The following is an 18,486-nucleotide window of genomic DNA, read 5'->3' as shown; positions in this document are numbered from 1 at the left end:
AAAGCCCAGCCTATTTTTTAAACGAAATTTTTTTTTTTTTATCCAAACGTATTTTTCAAATTTATATTTTTATTTTTCAGATTTATATTTTAGCCAAATATAAATTAATATTTTTGGTTAGTATTATTGTCTACCGTATAAAAAAATCTCCAAGCTGATTGTTGCCTACCACGTAGTATTTGTAAAGTTTGGGAAAAACATGAAAATAAAATAAGAGTATAGTAAAAAAATGGCTTAGTAATTTCAAAAAATAAATATATAATTGAAATAAAATTATAAAAATATTTAACTTTTATGAATTTTTTCACATGTTGCTTTTTCTTTTTTTTTTCCTTTCCTTCCCTTTTCTCTTAGTTTCTTCTCCCATAAACTCTATCTCCACCATCGCTGTTGACACAAGCTGCCGCTCTCCGGCATCAAAACCTCAAGCAGAACCCATCAAAGGATAGCCCGTATCTCTTTTACAAATCTATTGGCTTGGGTTCTTCGCAATCAACCCTAAACCGAGGAAATCTCAGTCTAATGTTTCAAAGAAAACAATTTTTGATCTAGCCTCGACTACTGTTCGATCGTCTTGCAACCTTGATCAGGCTTTCCTTTCGTGTCAACGAAATCCTTCACTATTCAAATTGAACCACACAGAGAAAAATATCAAACTTTTAGGTTGATTGTGAAGAATCTGTTACGGACAAAAATCAGAAAACCAAAAATGGCAGAGAAGGAAGGGAAGGAAGAGAGAAATTCCAGAGAGAAAGAAGAGAGAAACAAAAGAAGAAAAAGAATGAGGAGGAGGATAGAGAGAGGAATTCGTGTATAACTAATTCATAACCACCTTAGCAATTACAGGCCATTATATAAAAGGGAAAAACAAAAAAAGGAAAAATAAAAATTGGAAAATAACGTACGGATTAGTTGGATGAAACGCTTCATTTCATTAGGTCCTCTGCGCATCGTTTCAGTAAAACCAAACACGATGTTTTGCTTCTTGGTTACCGAGTCTTCATTTTGACCCATAACAATTACCTCCACCTCAAAATGATTCTTGTTAAGGATCAAAGTGAGGAAAAGTACTTGAATTTTCCATAGTATAACCATAAATACCCATTCTTCGATCAAGCATAGGGCATCCATCAGCTCAAAGTTCATGACAGGAACATCATCAAACTTTAATTCAATGGGACATAGATCATCAAAAAGTTCTAGCCCAACACTATCAATTGTGTATTTAGGATCAGTAACTTTATGCACTTTGGTACTCATGGTAGTAAATTTCACATAGTTATAAATACGGTTTCCATGTGACTCGCCTGCAATTGGATGGTGTAAAAGGAATTATTTTGACCTTTGAGAGTTAACCCACATCTCATCCTTGTCATTAGCAAGAGAGATGGTTTCATCATTGTTAAGAAAGCTAGAATCTAATACAACCATTTCTGCAGCAACCCGCATGACTTTATTGAACCTAAGGCCAAACTCTGCATTTAATGAAAATCCACACATTTTATCTGAATCAGGACAACCATTACGAAACTTGTGAAGTGTAAGTAGAATGGGGAGAGGAAGAATAGGACCCACAAGTGAATCATCAGGCTACATTTTATGCGACCACTTAATGTTGCGACATGAAGGCTTCCCTAGTAGGAATAGAGGTAATTGAGGAAGGTCTGGAACAACTGAAAATTTCAGAGGCATGGTCATGTCGTTCAAATAACCACGAAGATAGTCAAGGTTCAAATACTTGAACCTTTTAGGAAATTCATATTCATTGTCACTCGAAAAGTATAATAAGCTATCCTAAAATTTGAGCAATGGTTTTTTGTGAGCTACATCAAAATTCTGCACCAAATCCTATGAGGCACAATATCATTGAGCTTCAATCTTCTCTAAAGACATTAGCATAATCAAAATAAACCCATCAAATTCATCTGACTCCCACAGCAACTTCGAGAGATCCCTACTCAAAAAAGGTTTGCAAAACTTTGAAATTTCTGTAGCAACATATCCTTCACTGGCTGAAGAAAGGCCATAACAAAACAGCCTGAACTCACAATTCCAAAATAATCCCAATATTATGCAAAAACCTGATTCAGTTGCCCACTGATATGTATCATCCCTAATTGTGACCTCAATTCTGATAACCTAATCACATCAATGAAGCATGGATTATCTAGATGATGAACCCAACACAACAATGGCACCATTGGCTTACACATATCACAAAGAAGCAATAAACTTTGGGAAGCCAAAACAAACTGAAACCCCTCAGCTCCTGCTGTAGAAGATGCTAAGAACTGATCCTTGACTATAGCATATGGGTTCAACATCTCAATCTTAGCTAAAAAAAATTACATTACATTCATCATGCGTAAAATCAAGTAACAAAGTGGCATTTGATCGTGCAACAACTAAAATCCTAGGATGCCAACTGAATTCAATACCCAACAATTTATAATTATCTACACCACTCGAATCATTCTATAAGACTCTAAATTTACTCTTTCTAACATAGCCATTGAGTTTCAGCCAATTAACACAAGAAGCTAAATCAAACAAGAACAATGCACCATTTTCTAACAAAACCACACTTTCTTCAGGTACGTATGAGCTGCAACAAGCACAGACAATTAAGGAACTCTTGAATAGCTTACTGCCTAAGTAATCCAAAGCAGAGGTTTTACTCAAATCTAACAGAATACTAATGAACAGAATATAAACTAGAAGCCATTAAATTCCCAATAACACAATCACTTAAAACCCATCGAAATCATCAACTGGATCATTTACTACTGACACTCCACTTAAAGGATATTCATTTGGAGAAACCTTACCCATCATTGTACACCTATCATTTATCCCACTTATGGCTTGCCTCACTTGTGTCCCTGACATTTTTTGTGTAGTTGAAACAGCCGAAATACCAGCATCAGGCTCACCCTGTTCCTGTGTCTTTGAGGGACCTTGAACATCAGATCCCAATTGAAGCACCTGATTTTCAGCTTGAGCAAACGAACCTGCTACCTTCACAATCGACGCATAAGAGAGAGCAACAATAGCACAGGCTTGATGGATCTTGTTCTTAAGGATTGTGCGATACTCTTCCGCGTCAATCAGTACTGTCAGTGTTTAATCAGACGATGGAGGATTACGATTATTAGACTTTTTTACCTCCACGCCACCATCCCCATAACCATTTTCAGATTTGGAAATCGGCACTTGAGGTACTGACAAAGATGTACCAATCACATTCTCGCCCGCACGTGACCCCTGGATCGCCGCACCAACACTAGAAAATTCTTCTAGAAACTTCTCTAATTCCCACTTCGATTGATTTCGCTCATCCTTGCCGCCACATTAATTTGTGTATTTATCCCACTTTTTCCTGGAGGCAAACCTCTTCCAAAACTGTTGCAATTGCAGTTGCATTAGCCATCTGTGGAAATCCAACTCCTGCATCACCATACCCAAGATGCTGTGACGGTTCGCCCTTCTGCTCTGTTGGGAGTTTTGGGTTTGTGAAATCCCTTCGCTCATTACTACAATGGAGTTGTAATTAATCAAGGTTTAAAAACTGTATGTCAAGCTGATAACAGTCATCATAAATATTATGGCCCTGAAGAGAGATTCTAGCTAATATAGCATTTTGGCGTCCTTGATATTGGATCAGGGCTTGAAAGCCCGCCGACTTTTGAAATGTGACGATCTTTTCCACAAATGCATGAGGTGAGAAAACCTGGTTTAGTGTTTTCATAGTAATAGTATAAAACATATGATAGATTATGACCAGGAGGATTCGATTTGGCTCATCACTAGCTATGGAGAATCAACCTGGCTTTGATACCTTTGTTACGAATAGAAATTGGAAAATAAAAAATGGCAGAGAAGGAAGGGAAGGAAGAGAGAAATTCCAAAGAGAAAGAAGAAGGAAGTAAAAGAAGAAGAATGAGGAGGATGAGGAGGAAGAGGGAGTAATTATAGAAGGAAAAAGATAGAGAGAGAGGGATTCATGTATAACTAACTCATAACCCCCTCAGCAATTACAAGCCATTATATAAAAGTGAAACTAACAGAAAAGGAAAAATAAAAATTGGAAAATAACGAAACGGATTAGTTGGATGAAACACTTCGTTTCATTAAGTCCGTTGCGCATCGTTTCACTAAAACCAAATGCATCGTTTTGCTTGTTGGTTGCTTAGCCTTCATTTTGACCCGTAACAGAATCATTTGGGTCGAGGAAGGCCTTCGCATCAAACTTTCCCTTTCAATCGATTCCTTAGTTTAATTTACTGGTCTTTCTCTTTCACCTAATCCCTTTGATTTTTTCTTTCATGAATTTTTTTTGTATAAATATATTTTAAAATTTTATAGTTCTTGTTTCTAGGTATTGCTTGGTTTAAGCTAAAAAGTGTGTAAAGTTTTGTTTCTTTAGTTTCATTGGATCTTTAGTGAGAGTGAAAAAAATACATTCTTTGGGATTATTTTTTTCTTTTCTACATTTAATTGTTTATGGGAGGTTTGATGATACGATCTCAAAATTGAAATAGAAAAGAAAAATAACGAGAGAGAAGAGAATAATTTAGAGAGGAAGAATTCTGGAAGGTTTACTTCAATATTTCCATAACTGTTTTTCCCCATACAACCTGTGCTTAAAAGGAAACAAATAACAAGAGAGCAATGTGGCAATTCTGTTATAGCCAAACTCACCATTTAACTAAACACTATGCCCCATTTTAACAATTAACAAAACTCACCATTTGACTTAAAGCACTAACCACTAATAACTAACTCTTTTATTCTTCATTCCTTGTTTAATTTTCCAGATCGTAACAAGTACTGCCTCCATGAAAAGATCCTTGTACTCAAGGATGAAACTAAGGAAACATGGCTTGAAGTAGGTTGAGGGGTTCCCAAGTTGTGTCTTCAGGGAAAGAGTTAATCTATTCCACTAACACCTTAATAATAGCTTGAGTTTCTTTTTTCACTATTCTTCTGTCCACAATCTTAACCGGTTCTTTCTGCAATGCACCATGAACATCCACTTCTGGTAAGGAAGCTTGAGTAGATGCTGATCTTATATGTTTCTTTAACTGAGAAACATGAAAAGTGGGATGTATACGAGAACCCGGAGGTAGTTGTAAAGTATATGCCACTTCCCCTACTCTTTTGATCACAGGAAAAGGTCCATAATACTTAGGAGATAGTTTTTGATTAAGAGTCTTCCTAACCATCTGCTGTTTATAAGGTTGCAGTCACAAATATACTAGGTCACCAAGTTGGAAACTCCTTTCTAATGGTGTTTGTCAGCAAATTGTTTCATACGAGTTTTAACTATTTTCAAATGGAATTGCAATAGTTTCCTTACTGCTTCCTTGGCTTGCAAATTTTGTCTACCACTGCCACCGATGAAGCTCTAGCCAAGTAGGGCATGTGTTAGGGAAGAGACTGCCCATACAAGGCTTTATATGGGGTGAGTTGGATTGAAGAATAAAAAGACGGGTTATACCACCACTCGGCGAGAGGTAACCAATGGAACCACTTTCCAGGTGTTTCACCAATCATGCACCTTAAAAAATTCTCAAGGCATCGATTTAATATCTCCTTGGCCTTCCGTTTGGAGGTAATAAGCTATGGATAATAGAAGTCTGGTGCCAACTTGTCTAAATAACTCATGCCAAAAATTACTGACAAAAATTCTATCTCTGTCTGATATAATTGCATCAGGCATACCATGGAGCTTGTAAACATGGTTCAAGAACTCTTATGCCACATCTTTAGCTGTAAATGGATGAGAAAGGGCTAGAAAATGAACATATTTGATCAAATGATCCACCACCACAAGTATAGAGTTTTTCCTGTTTGAATTTGGCAAACCTTCTATAAAATCCAAACTAATCACAGACCAAACTCTCTCAGGTACTGGTAAGGGCTGAAGAAGTTCTGGGGATGCTACAATATTTCCTTTGCATTTCTGACAAATTAAACACTCCCTTATCCATTTTTTTACATCAGTAGTTAGTCCCTTCCAATATAGCAAACTAGACAATCTTTTCTTGGTAGCATGCACGCTTGAATGCCCTCCAATTGCACTTGCATGAAAATGATGAAATAGTTCCTGTCTCAGCTGCAAGATTTTTCCCACCACAATTTTCCCTTTCCTTCGCAGAAATCGATCGTCCCATAAATACTTCGGATTTTGATTCTGCTGCTGTTGTATATTTTGTATGATGTTTTTCAACTTATCATCTGCTGTATAAGACTGTTACACTTGCTCTAAAAGGCCTGAAATGACTGAACTAGCTAATAATTAAAAGTACTGCATTGCTCTAATTAAGGTTGTCGAGAAAGGGCATCAGCCACCCTATTGTTAATTCCTCTTCGATAAGCGACTTCAAAATCATAGCCGAGCATTTTAGCTTCCCAACGCTGTTGGAACAAAGTAATAGCCACTTGATCAGATAAGAATCTCAGACTCTGGTGGTCAGTGAAAATTTTGAAATGCCGCCCCACCAAGTAAGTATGCCACTTGAGAACAGCTAGTAGGATCACAAGCATCTCCTTCTCATAAATTAATTGAGCCTGATGTCTCACCCCTAAAGCTTTGCTAAAGAAGGCCACTGGTCTCCTCTACTGTTGCAACATTGCTCCAATTCCAATTCCACTTGCATTTGTATCCATGGTGAATTTGAGCTGGAAGTTAGGTAACACTAGGACAGGTGCTGCACATAAAGTCCCTTTTAATTCTTAAAAGGTCGCTGCTGCTTGATCGGACCAACTCAAACCATTTTTCTTTAATAAATCTGTAAGAGGTTTTTCCATCACACCACAATCTTTTATAAATCTCCTGTAATATCCGGAAAGCCCTAGGAAGCTTCTCAACTCCTTCATGAGCTAGGAGTTGGCCATGAAAAGATGTATTCGATTTTGGTTTTGTCCATAGAAATCGTTCCCGCATGTAACACATGCCCCAAATACTCAATTTGAGAGGTGCCAAAACAACATTTAGTTTTTTTAGCATACAACTGTTGTTTCCTTAAGATGAGAAGAAATTCCCTCAGATGTTGCAGATGCTTGGACCAGGACCTTGAATACACCAGGATGTCATCAAAGAACACTAGTACAAACTTCCTCAGCAATGGCTTGAATACAGAGTTCATAAGATCTTGAAAACTAGAGGGAGCATTAGTGAGGCCAAAGGGCATTACAAGAAACTCATAGTGCCCCTCATGAGTCCGAAACATTGTCTTATGCACATCGGGTTCCCACATCCAGATTTGATGATACCGAGACCTCAAATCCAGTTTAGAAAATACTCTAGCTTCACCAAGCTCGTCCAACAACTCTTCAATTATGGGAATGGAAAACTTATCCTCAATTATGTGCTGGTTTAATTGCCTATAATCGACACATAACCTCCAGCTTCCATCTTTCTTCTTGACCACTACTATATGAGAAGCAAACGAGCTGTTACTATCTCTAATTATCCCAGCTTGGAGCATTTCCCGAATCAATTTTTCCATCTTATTCTTTTGAATAGCTGGATATCTATAAGGTCGTATTTTAATGACAACTTCTTCATCCTTCAGAGGAAATTTATGGTCATGTAGCCTAGATGGGGGTAATTCTTTTGGAACTTGAAAAATATCATCAAAATCTGTCAGTAACCTTTGCAGCTATTCTTCCGAACCATTAGCTCTCAAAGCCAAAAGTGTCACTTGCTCAGGTGAACTCAATTACTACTTTATAAGGTCCCAAGGCTTGTCCTGCAGTTACAAAGCATCTTGAATTTGAGCCATCATTCTCTGATACTAGCGAACCAGGCACAATACCAATGATACATGGTTGTCCCTTAACTATAAATTGCATGGTTAAAGAACTAAAGTTCCAAACAGTATCACCCAATGCCAACAACCATTGAACCCCCAATACTATGTCACACACTTTCAAAGGCAAGACCATAAAGTCTGTTTCAAAATGATAGTCTTGAATTTCCCATGAAACTCCCTTGCACATTCCCTTAGTAAACAGACAACTACCATTTGCTATTGAAACTCTTAGTTGCCCTTGGTTAATCACTGGTAATGATAGCTTACTGACCAACCTGGCATCAATGAAATTATGTGTGCTACCGGAGTCTACCAAAATGATAGCCTAACTGGAACCTACCCGAGCAGCCACCCTCATGGTGTTATGCTCTTGTAACCCAGTAAGTGTAACGCCCCGTACCCGAGACCGTCCCCGGAGTCGAACACGAGGTGTTAATAGACTTAATTCATTACTTAAACAACTCAAACAATTTATTTTTAAAATTTTCAGTCAAGCTAACAATCTGCATCATAGCCGCTTAAAAATTCATATCTCGAGGTTCGAAAATCGAAATACAATTCTGTAAATTTTCCCTGAAACTAGACTCATATATCTATTTAATAATTTTTTTATAGAATTTTTGGTCGAGCAAATTAGTACAATTTATTAGTTAAATTCTCCCCTGTTTCAGAGTTTAACTGCTCTAACCTCTGTGTATTACGAATCAGATATCTCCCTGTACAGAGTTTCAATGACTATGCCGTTTATTTCTAATAAAATTATACTCAATAAGGAATCTGTACATATAAATCATGACTTCTAATTATCTTTGAACAATTTATGGTGAATTTCCAAAGTCAGAACAGGGGATCCAGAAATCGTTCTGGCCCTGTTTCAAAAAAATTTAAACATCTCATAAAATATAACTCATATACCTATTTTGTTCCACCCATATGAAAATAGACTCATAATTCTTTAATTCCATATATTATTCATCATCTAATTGTATCTCTACTATTTTTAGTAATTTTTTAAACTCACGTCACTGCTGCTGTCTGAATCTATTTTATGGTAAATTTTACCTATTTCATGGTTTCCATGGATTAGCTAGCAATTTAGCATACATAACATCAAATATGATCATGATTAGCCATTCCAATGGCTAATCATTACCAAGCATTTCCATACCACTCAATAACCATATCATAAGACCATATACACAAAATGATTATAATGCTATACATGCCATACTCAAAATATACAAGCCATTATGCCAAGATGGTATACGGATAGTGTGAGCGTGCCTCCGACCGTTTCCGATTTCCGAGCTAGCTTGTCAAAACTACAAGGAATGAAAAGGAGGGAGTAAGCATAAATGCTTAGTAAGTTCACATGCAAATAGCAAGTAACACAACTATATAAGCAAACATAAAACATCATTTGCATACTCATCCCCGAGACATTCATATCACATTTTCATTTACCATCTTATCATATTGTTGTTATGTTGAGTTTTCAACCCGAGGGTTAAGTACATACCTGTTTAAAGTATTCATTTCACAACACTTACCAATATGTCCCTTTCATCTTGAGTATTCCTCCATTTGAGTAAAACTTTACCCGTTGAACACATCGGAATATAATTCGGATACATGGAAAGTTTGCACATAAGTGCTACATATGTAGCCAAGCTACCATGTAACCCGCCCATAAGTGAACTCGGACTCAACTCAACGAGCTCGGGCGTTCGTATCCATAAGTGAACTCGGACTCAACTCAACGAGCTCGGATGCCTAGTTACATCTCTCGAACTCGGACTCAACTCAACGAGTTCGGACATTCGCATCCATAAGTGAACTCGGACTCAACTCAACGAGTTCGGATGCCCAAACATCCTAGTGACATGTCACTTGTATCCTAATCCATTCCTAAGGTTCAACGGACCTTTTCCCAATCATGTGTCTCAACCATCTCCTACGAAATGTCGATACGATACTCTAGTAGTATTTCACATTTTCCAAGTATATCACATAATTTGACATATTATCAAACAATTATCACGAGTATAATATTTCATAATAATTATCATATCATTTAAATAACATAAAAACATTTAAAATAATAACTAAGTTACCAACATTTACATATGAACTTACCTCGTATGCGAAAATGGCTACTTTTACCATTTCGTCCACAACTTGGTATTTTCCCCATTTTAGTCCGAATTTCAGTTTTCCTTGCTCTATCATTTAAAATATAGTCTAATTAGGACTCACATTATTCAAATTGACCCAAAAATCATATTTTGGAAAAATTACAGTTTTGCCCCTAAACTTTCACATATTTACACTTTTTCCCCAAAGCTCGTAAATTAAACTTCAACCTATTTTATTATGTTTTATGACATTCTGATCATTTTTCCCTTCTATGGCAACATCAAACTCTCACTCTAACATGTACTTATGACTATTAGGTATTTTTACCGATTAAGCCCTTTTGCTAGTTTACGCTTAAAACCGAGTAGCACAAGTTGTCTAACATAATTTAAAACCTCATATTCTATCATGAAACACCAAAATACACAAATTTCACCTATGGGTATTTTTCCAAATATAAACCCTAGGTTAAATTATTGCTAGCATAAGCTAAATTGAGCTACCGAGACTCCAAAAACGTAAAAATCATTAAAAACGAGGCTAGAACGGACTTACAATCGAGCTTGGAAGCTTTAAAAACCCTATCCATGGTTTTTCCTTGCTATATTCGGCCATGGGGTTGAAGATGAGCAAAATTGGCTTTTAATTTTTTATTTTAATTCATTTTACCCCTAAATGACCAAAATGCCCTTACTACTAAACTTTCCAAAAATTCCATCCATGTCCAATTTTTGTCCATAGACTTAGAAATTGGTAAAATTATTCTTTAAGGACCTATAATTAATAATCTAATTCAATTTTATGCAAAATACTTCTAGAACACAAGTTTTGCAATTTATTCAATTTAGTCCCAAATTTCAAATTAAGCACTTTATGCATAGAATTTCTTCACGAAATTTTCACACAATCATGCAATCATATCATAGACCTCAAAATAATTATAAAAAAATTATTTCTATCTCGGATTTGTGGTAACGAAACCATTATTCCGATTAGGCCCTAATTCGGGATATTACAGTAAGAGCATGTAGTAAAATGACTGGAGATTTGGACGACTCCTCTTCTGAACCATTCTCTTCGAGTTTGTCAGAATATTCTTGGAATTCCTCTACTTCACTGTCAGAAAGAGGTTCCAACAAAAATTGATATAATTGAGACCTAACACACTTGTGTCGCACCTGATACTTGGCTCCACACCAAAAGCATAGCCCCTTCTGTTTCTGCTCCGCCATCAACGCTGGTGAAATGGATCGAGAACTTGATTTGGTAGTTGGTGTACTGTTAACAGACTGTGAACCTGAAACAACCCTTGTAGGAGTTGAAGAGTAACCTGATATCACAGAAGGGTTGAGTAGAGATCTAGGAGAGCTAACCACAGGTGTTGTGCACTTTTTTACCGAACAGGATAAGAGCACCTCAATCTTCCTAGCTAACTAAAAAGCATCCATTAAAGTCAAAGGTTCGAACAGATCAAGGTAGTGGTTAATTTCAGTTTTCAAATTACTAAGAAAAATGCTAAGGGCATATGATTCAGGCAAATGCAAATTGGTTCAATATCCCAACAAATATATCCTGATATTGCTCTACTGTACTTTGTTGCTTCAAATTTACCAGCTCCTTCATAGGATTCCCAGACTGGCCGAATCCAAAACGGTCTTGGAGACTCTTCAGATAGGCTAGCCAAGATAACATCTAAAGACCACCATTCCTCTGGGAGTAAAAATGGTGCCATTCCAATGCTCGGCCCTCCAGATTCAACATGACTATGCGAACCTTACTAGACTCTGGCGTTCCCCTAGCCTTAAAATATTGTTCCAATTTAGTCCACCAGGCCCGAAAATCACTCCCATCAAACTTGGGGCATTCAAGTCTACTTGATTTCCCAGAAATTTCTCCCACCTGTGACTGGTTCTTCAGATGCACCCTACCCGAACTAGCCAAAGTAAGTCCAATTGGAGCATGTGGTGCCTCTGTTTCTTTAGGAGGAAAACCAAGCAGAGCTCCTAAGACCCCTTCTCTTTGTCCGTGTTTCCCGTATGTAAAGGTCTAGTTGGTAGAGGCCCAAAACACTAACCTAAAAAAGTCTGTAAATCCCCTCGAAACTCATCCTTAAACTCTTGGAATCGAGTTTCCATCTTTGTCTCTAAACGAACCAACTCCTCTTGTATCTTGGAAATTTCTTGCTACATGCCGCCAACCTCCTTTTGTAAACATGTTGAAACCCCATTGCCGGCCATCAGAGGGATCGTGAAAGCTCTGATACCTTTGATACGATCTCAAAATTGAAATAGAAAAGAAGAATCACGAAAGAGAAGAGAAGAATTTAGGAGGAAGAATTCTGGAAGGTTTACTTCAATATTTCCATAATTGTTTTTCCCCATACAACCTGTACTTAAAAGGAAACAAATAACAAGAGAGCAATGTGGCAATTCTGTTATAGCCAAACGCACCGTTTAACTAAACATTACGCCCCTTTTTAACAATTAACAAAACTCACCGTTTGACTTAAAGCACTAACCGCTAATAACTAACTCTTTTATTCTTCATTCCTTGCTTAATTTTCCAGCTCGTAACATTTGATTTCATTTGTAACAGGGGATATCTACAAAAATGAAAGGAATTGGTAAGGTATTCTTCATTTGCAAGAACTTAACATCTTTGGAAGCATTTAGAAAATGAATCCATTTCAAGGATTTACCAAGAACAGGATATACAAAAGACTTGTTACAATGATTTCATTCTTCAAAATTACACCGACAAAGAAAGGGGGAAATTAGAAAGAAAGAAAAATATATTTAATATACTATAAACATTCATAAATTTATTTTTAAATTTTATATATTCTAATTTTAATTTCAATTACATAAATTATTTTGTTTTTGGAATTATTTTATATAAATAATGATATGATATTGCTTATGTAGTTTTGTTTGCTACATGTCCTTATGTAATTGGACCATATCATCAGTGAACATAATTAATTAATGGTCAACTAACAGTTGACTAATACAAGTACCAATATGAAAAAAAAAGAGACTAGATACCTAAAATGATAAAAAAAAATGTTTAAGTACTTAAGTGGGAAAAATGTTATAGTTTGGGGGCGTTCTTTGGTTTAAGCCAAATATAAACTTACTTGGCGGCATTTACCTTTGAATTTGAAAGTCCATTTTTAACTATTTGCAGAAACAAATACGCCCTTGAAAACCTTTTCTCCGAGATCCTCAAATTCCCGCCACTACTATTCACCACTTTTCAAATTTGCGCTGCTCTGATTCTATTCAGGTTAAACTAAAACTCTTTTTTATTTTTTATTTATAGAATTGAGAATTTTAGTTAGATTTATTTGTAAATTGTTCAACTTTAATTCCTGATATTTTCTTTTAATTTCAACATATGTTGCTAAAGATCAATCCTTATGATACTGACTAAAAATTTTCAGATGATTTGTGATTTCAATTTGATGCTTTAGTCAGGACCTTATTTATTTTCCAGTTAATGTATAAAGTCCGTTATGCTTTAATATATATTTTCTTGTATCCCTAATTTGAGAATTAGGGTTTGAACCGCCGGCTATTTAATCGAATCCTCTTTGGCATTGCTTGAGTATGCAGTTCATGAATATAGTTTTTTTTTTCTTTTTTCTTTTTAGTCTAAGGAACATTTTTGCTTCAGTTGTTAGTTCTAAAATGCTGAACCCTAAATATTCCAATGAAACCGAAAGGCTTAAAACTACTCCGTGTTTAAAGTTGGGATTTAGATTAAAAAAAAAAAAACTGTCTTTTAGAGATTGAAATATTATGTTATGCACTGATTTTTAATTAAAGGCTAGCGGTGGCAGACTCTCATAGAAATGGAGTTTCAGAAGAATTTTTATTTTTTTTTGTTTTGTTTTGTTTTGTGTTTAATGTTGGTGGATATTTTTGGTAAAGCACTTTCAGTTTAATGTTGTTTATGGTTGGTTTGGTTGATAGGAAAACTTTTATCACATGGGAACTAATAGAAAGAGAAGGATAAAAGCGTTAGAACCACATTCAGAAATCAATGTGCACGAAGGTTGTAAGGGAGTCGATAGATCTAGAAAGACAAGAGTTGAGCAGCAGCTTCAGGGAGCAACAGGCAGGACGCTGGACTTGTTGCCTTACTAAGAAATTTATCTTTTTAAGTATAAATGTTGATTTCTTTCATAAATTGGAGTACTTGAATTGTGCTTTTAACTATAAGTTTTTTGTCTTCTAATTTAGGAAAAACAGAAAAGGATGAGCATTCATTACCTAGTGGTTCAGGTGAAGCACCATCTTCAAGGTCTAAAACTACAAAAACCAGAATTGTGGAAGGAATTACAATACCTGCACTTTACTTGAATACAGAAGAAAGACTTCATCCTTCCACTAAGATTAAGTTGCAGCTCTTTCCGATAGATGAAAGCACTCGTCTAGGTTTAGAAAAGGTAAAACTGTCAAACAAAAACACTTCAAGCCATTTTTTTAAAGATACAACTATGCTGAGGGTTAACTATTCTTTCATCTAGGATGGCTTTCATCCTTATTTGGAACTGACTTTAAGTGCTAGAAAGAAGATATCCTCTGTACTTAAGCACCTTGGTAGCAAGTGGGGCAGTTCAAGCATCGCTGTTGGGGAGCCCATGCTTTTCCCATATGTAGCAGAATGTCTGACCGGTTACAGATGGACGAGAAATGACATTTGCATCAGTGCCAGCGATGTTTATGCAGCAATTGGAAGCCCAGCTGTGTTTCGTTTAAGGTCTAATTATTATTCTTTATTTTTGGTTTCACGTTTTATACATTATGTTTATGGGCTCCTAGAAGTTCATTGGTATATTGTAACTGACTTCTGCTTTGAAGGTATGGATGGATGTCTGACTCTAATCTTGAAACAAAAACCTTGGGACAGCCTTCTGTATCAGCTCCCTTCAAAGCCTCCTCCAAACTTGAAGATGTACAGAAAAGTTGCCATACTTACATGCAGAATGCATATGTAAATGGTGAAAAAGCTGAGGTAACTGGTGAAGAGTCTGGAAAACCAATCATTACGAGTGGAGAAACAAATGTAGCTGTTTCAGAGAAGGCGTCTAATGGAGGAGTTGGTTCTATGGTACAGTGTCTGTGGCCAGTTTTCTGCTTATTAGCTCAACTAGAGATTAATGCCTTTCTCTCTCTGTGCTTGTGTGTTAGAAAAAAAACTGTATTGTGAGTAACCTGAATTAAGCATCTAAAATGGTTACAAGTTGCAATAAGGGTAAACTACACCTAGGTCATTAAATTATTAATAAGTTTACATTTTAATTATTCAACTTCAAAAAGTTACAAAATGATCATTGAATTATTCAGAAGTTTTCATTTAAGTCATTAAATTATTTGGAAGTTTTTATTTAAGTCATTGAGTTAAGTTTTTATTTTTCCAAAAAATTCGGCTAGTGAGCTCTAAGCAAGATTCAACAATTGGTTTGATGGATTACTATCCATCGACGAGTAGAAGAACATATATTAGATTCAAGTTGATCTAATGTTAGTGGTGGATATTGGAAAAAGATGTTGCTTAAATTTTGATTCACTGATTCATGACTTTCAAAGCTGATTCATGAAAAAAAAAATTGAATTGCAGAAGAGAAGGAAATGAGAACTTTCGATTGGTGTAAGCATTGCGAACAAAGGTCATACAACAACGATTTTTACAACCTAGTGACTTAGATGAAAACTTTTGAATAACTTGGTGATTGTTTTGTAACTTTTTGAAATTGACATTGAATATAGTTTGCCCTTACAATAAAGACATAGGCATGGCAATATATTAGAGCGTTCTTTGAATTTTTCTAATTATATTTATCCCTTTATTTTGGTGATGACAAATTTACTGGCTTATGAGGTAAGGCTTTGGGATCACATTATAGAAGCTATTTGATTATGGTGAACTGGGAACAAAACTAAAACCTTTAGTCCAAAAGAGCGCTAGCTTGCAATGAGTTTCATGTCAAATAATCTACCTTTCTGAAACTTTTGTTTTCCATCTGTTAGGAAAATGAAGTGACAATGGATGGTAGCATTGAACAATCATTGGCAATGTGGGCGGACAGTCTAACTAACATTAGCATAGGAGGTCTGCTGTCAGAAGCATCATTGCAGGGCAGGTTTGGGAATTGTGATAAAAAATCAAATGGGATCTCTTCAGGCTTGCAATCATCTCAATTAATCTCTGATTCCTTTGATGCTTTCATTGCTGGTCAAATGAATCCCTCCAGAAGTCTAAGGCCGCCACTTCAGGACTCACATTCCTCAATTTTAGATGCTGATGATACATGCCATGCATTTCCATTTCAAAAATTTTCTTCTTTAGGCAAAAGTCCTATAGCTACCGGTGGAAGTGCTTATTTTCATGCAGGCAATCAGGACACCAGTTCTAAGTCATTCAAAAACCCCAATCTGACAGAGGTTTGCTAAAGTTTTATTATAGTCGCCACCTTCTGTTATTACAATTCTAGAACTGTTTCGTATTCTATTTTGTTGCTAAAAGCTATTAAGGTTTTGTTTATCAAAAAGCATTTTTTAACCCAAACTTTGATTTCAAACTAAAAAGTTTGGTAAACAAGCACTTTTTAAGAGCAATGGTAAATAGAATCAAAATTTTTAAAAAGCACTTTTTAAAAATTCTTTTTCACTTAAAAGCACTTTTTGATCTCAATGGTAAACTAGTTAAGTTTTCTGTTAAAGAATGTAGTGTATTAAGCAAGTTATAGGTTGTTTTAATTTACTTCCTTTTATGTTATGAGGTAACTTGTATAGACATGTATTTTAGAGTTGAATGAAAAGATAATTTTTCCACCCACAACAAGTTCTTTAGTTTTCTAAACCTTAGAACTTGGCTTACATTTTCAATTGTCGTTGGTAGACAAAAGTTGAAGGTTATAAAGAATACTCCCACAAAGCACTTATGGCATTCAAACAACATTGACCAATTCGGGATTTTTGTTATACTTTCATAGAAAGGATTAACATTTCGTTCAGGCAGTTCTTATTAAATTGTATTAATTGGCCTTTAAGATCATCTGTGGGATTACAAATTGATATTTGATCTTTTTTTCCTTTTTCTTTGAAGCACTTATATTTTGTTAAGTAGGATTTAAACTTTTAAGTTCGGTTATTTTGAGTTATGACATGCATAAGACATTTCAAGAATTTATTTTCACAGGCCAATATTAGATCACAAGGCCAGGCTTGTCAACAATCAGACACAGACTTGATACTTTGTTCGCGAGTATATAATGATGAAAGCAGTCTCGGGTTCTCTGGCATTAAATGGGTACTTCAACTTTTTTTTTTTTTGGGTTATTCTCTTCTAAGAACTTGATTTACATGGCAGTAAATGCTACTTTTGTTGCTCCCTTTTTTTTTTTTTTTTTTTGAAGAATTCATATTCTGTGTTCTGTACATATTTGGATATAGTTATAGGGATATGGCCTTCTAAGGATCTTCTAAATTTATTAAAAAATAAAGAAAATTGAAAATATTTATGTTGAACTCATATTTGTATCGAACACTTTCAACCGTCTGAGTAATATGGAATGCTGCCACTGCTTACTGGTTTCAGAATTTATATTTATTGACATGTTTCCTTTCAATGGAATGTGGATGCAGACAGAATCTTTGGGACCCTTTGATCTGGGCCTGTCTTCTTCCCGCAAAGTCATAAATGGAGACAATACTAGCATCAATGGCATTGTCAGGTAGTAGGTTCTCGAAGTTATGAATATACACTACATTGAGGGAAAATAAAAGTAAAAACCTTGATTGTAATGCATAAACATTCTGATATGGACACTTTAATTGTAATAGGAGTTTTTAGTTTTATTTATTTATTTATTATATCAGGTTTTACTAAGAGTTTTAGTTTTACTATATTAGGTTTTTGTTTCCTTCATAAACTCTAAGTTAGGAATTCTATTTTATGTCAATTAGGACTCTTTCATTTGTTATTAACAGTCTGTAAAAGGTTGCCAATATGAAATAAAGAGGTAAGCAATTATTTTATCAAAAGAAACGTTATTTTGAGAGGGGGTTCAGTCAAGGACGAATCTGCCTTTTTGAGTAACCATAGGTCGAAGCAAGAATTCTTTCTCCTTTAGACTTGTGACTAGATCTTACGCCAAGGCGCATAACAACTTGGTATCGGAGCTAGCTGTCATGGGTGACTAAAAAACTTTGACAGCCAAGCTGGAGGCATTCATGGAACAAATGGTTACAAGGCAACAAGCATTAGAGGAGTAGGTGGCGATGTTATCTCTTTCAGTTCAAAAGACAACGAAAGGGAATTCAGAAAAAAATAATGAAGAACAAGGCAACAATGGAGGCAAGAAAAGAAATTCAGATTCACAACACGGTGGGGCCATGGTGCCACAATACTCTAAGATGGAATTTCCCACTTATGATGGGGTTGGAGATCCTTTAGGATGGTTAAAAAGATGCGAAAATTTTTTTGGCAATCAACGGACCAACGAAGAAGAAAAAGTCGACCT

General features: G+C 35.7%; 1 protein-coding gene and 2 long non-coding RNA genes across 6 annotated transcripts; 1 reads left to right on the top strand and 2 right to left on the bottom strand.

Moving 5' to 3' along the window:
* Nucleotides 1–222: 222 nt before the first annotated feature.
* LOC108465307 (uncharacterized) lies at nt 223–4,019 on the bottom strand. Its single transcript, XR_008275707.1, has 2 exons — nt 906–4,019; nt 223–620 (listed from the first exon to the last, which is right to left on the bottom strand). It is a non-coding gene; the product is annotated as an uncharacterized LOC108465307 (long non-coding RNA).
* Nucleotides 4,020–8,771: 4,752 nt separating this feature from the next.
* On the bottom strand, nt 8,772–14,517 carry LOC128285241 (uncharacterized). Of its 3 annotated transcripts, none has more exons than XR_008275699.1 (3): nt 14,306–14,517; nt 9,957–12,558; nt 8,772–9,142 (listed from the first exon to the last, which is right to left on the bottom strand). It is a non-coding gene; the product is annotated as an uncharacterized LOC128285241 (long non-coding RNA). The 3 variants fall into 3 exon arrangements; XR_008275701.1 differs by having other exon boundaries at nt 12,454–12,558; XR_008275700.1 differs by having other exon boundaries at nt 12,475–12,558.
* LOC108477350 (TSL-kinase interacting protein 1) lies at nt 13,057–18,011 on the top strand. Of its 2 annotated transcripts, none has more exons than XM_017779862.2 (8): nt 13,057–13,241; nt 13,931–14,075; nt 14,201–14,406; nt 14,488–14,720; nt 14,822–15,071; nt 15,992–16,405; nt 17,163–17,273; nt 17,609–18,011. In XM_017779862.2, exons 2-8 carry the CDS (start codon nt 13,946–13,948, stop codon nt 17,699–17,701), a joined length of 1,437 nt encoding a protein of 478 aa, XP_017635351.1. In that variant the 5' UTR covers nt 13,057–13,241; nt 13,931–13,945; the 3' UTR covers nt 17,702–18,011. The 2 variants fall into 2 exon arrangements, with proteins under 2 accessions (XP_017635351.1, XP_052878609.1); XM_053022649.1 differs by lacking the exon at nt 13,057–13,241 and adding an exon at nt 13,251–13,562.
* Nucleotides 18,012–18,486: the final 475 nt, after the last annotated feature.

Source organism: Gossypium arboreum, chromosome 12 (assembly GCF_025698485.1).
Source record: "Gossypium arboreum isolate Shixiya-1 chromosome 12, ASM2569848v2, whole genome shotgun sequence".
NCBI classification, from domain to species: Eukaryota; Viridiplantae; Streptophyta; class Magnoliopsida; order Malvales; family Malvaceae; genus Gossypium; species Gossypium arboreum.
The sequence above is the reverse complement of the archived record's forward strand: the minus strand, read 5'-3'. Positions and strand labels throughout refer to the sequence as shown.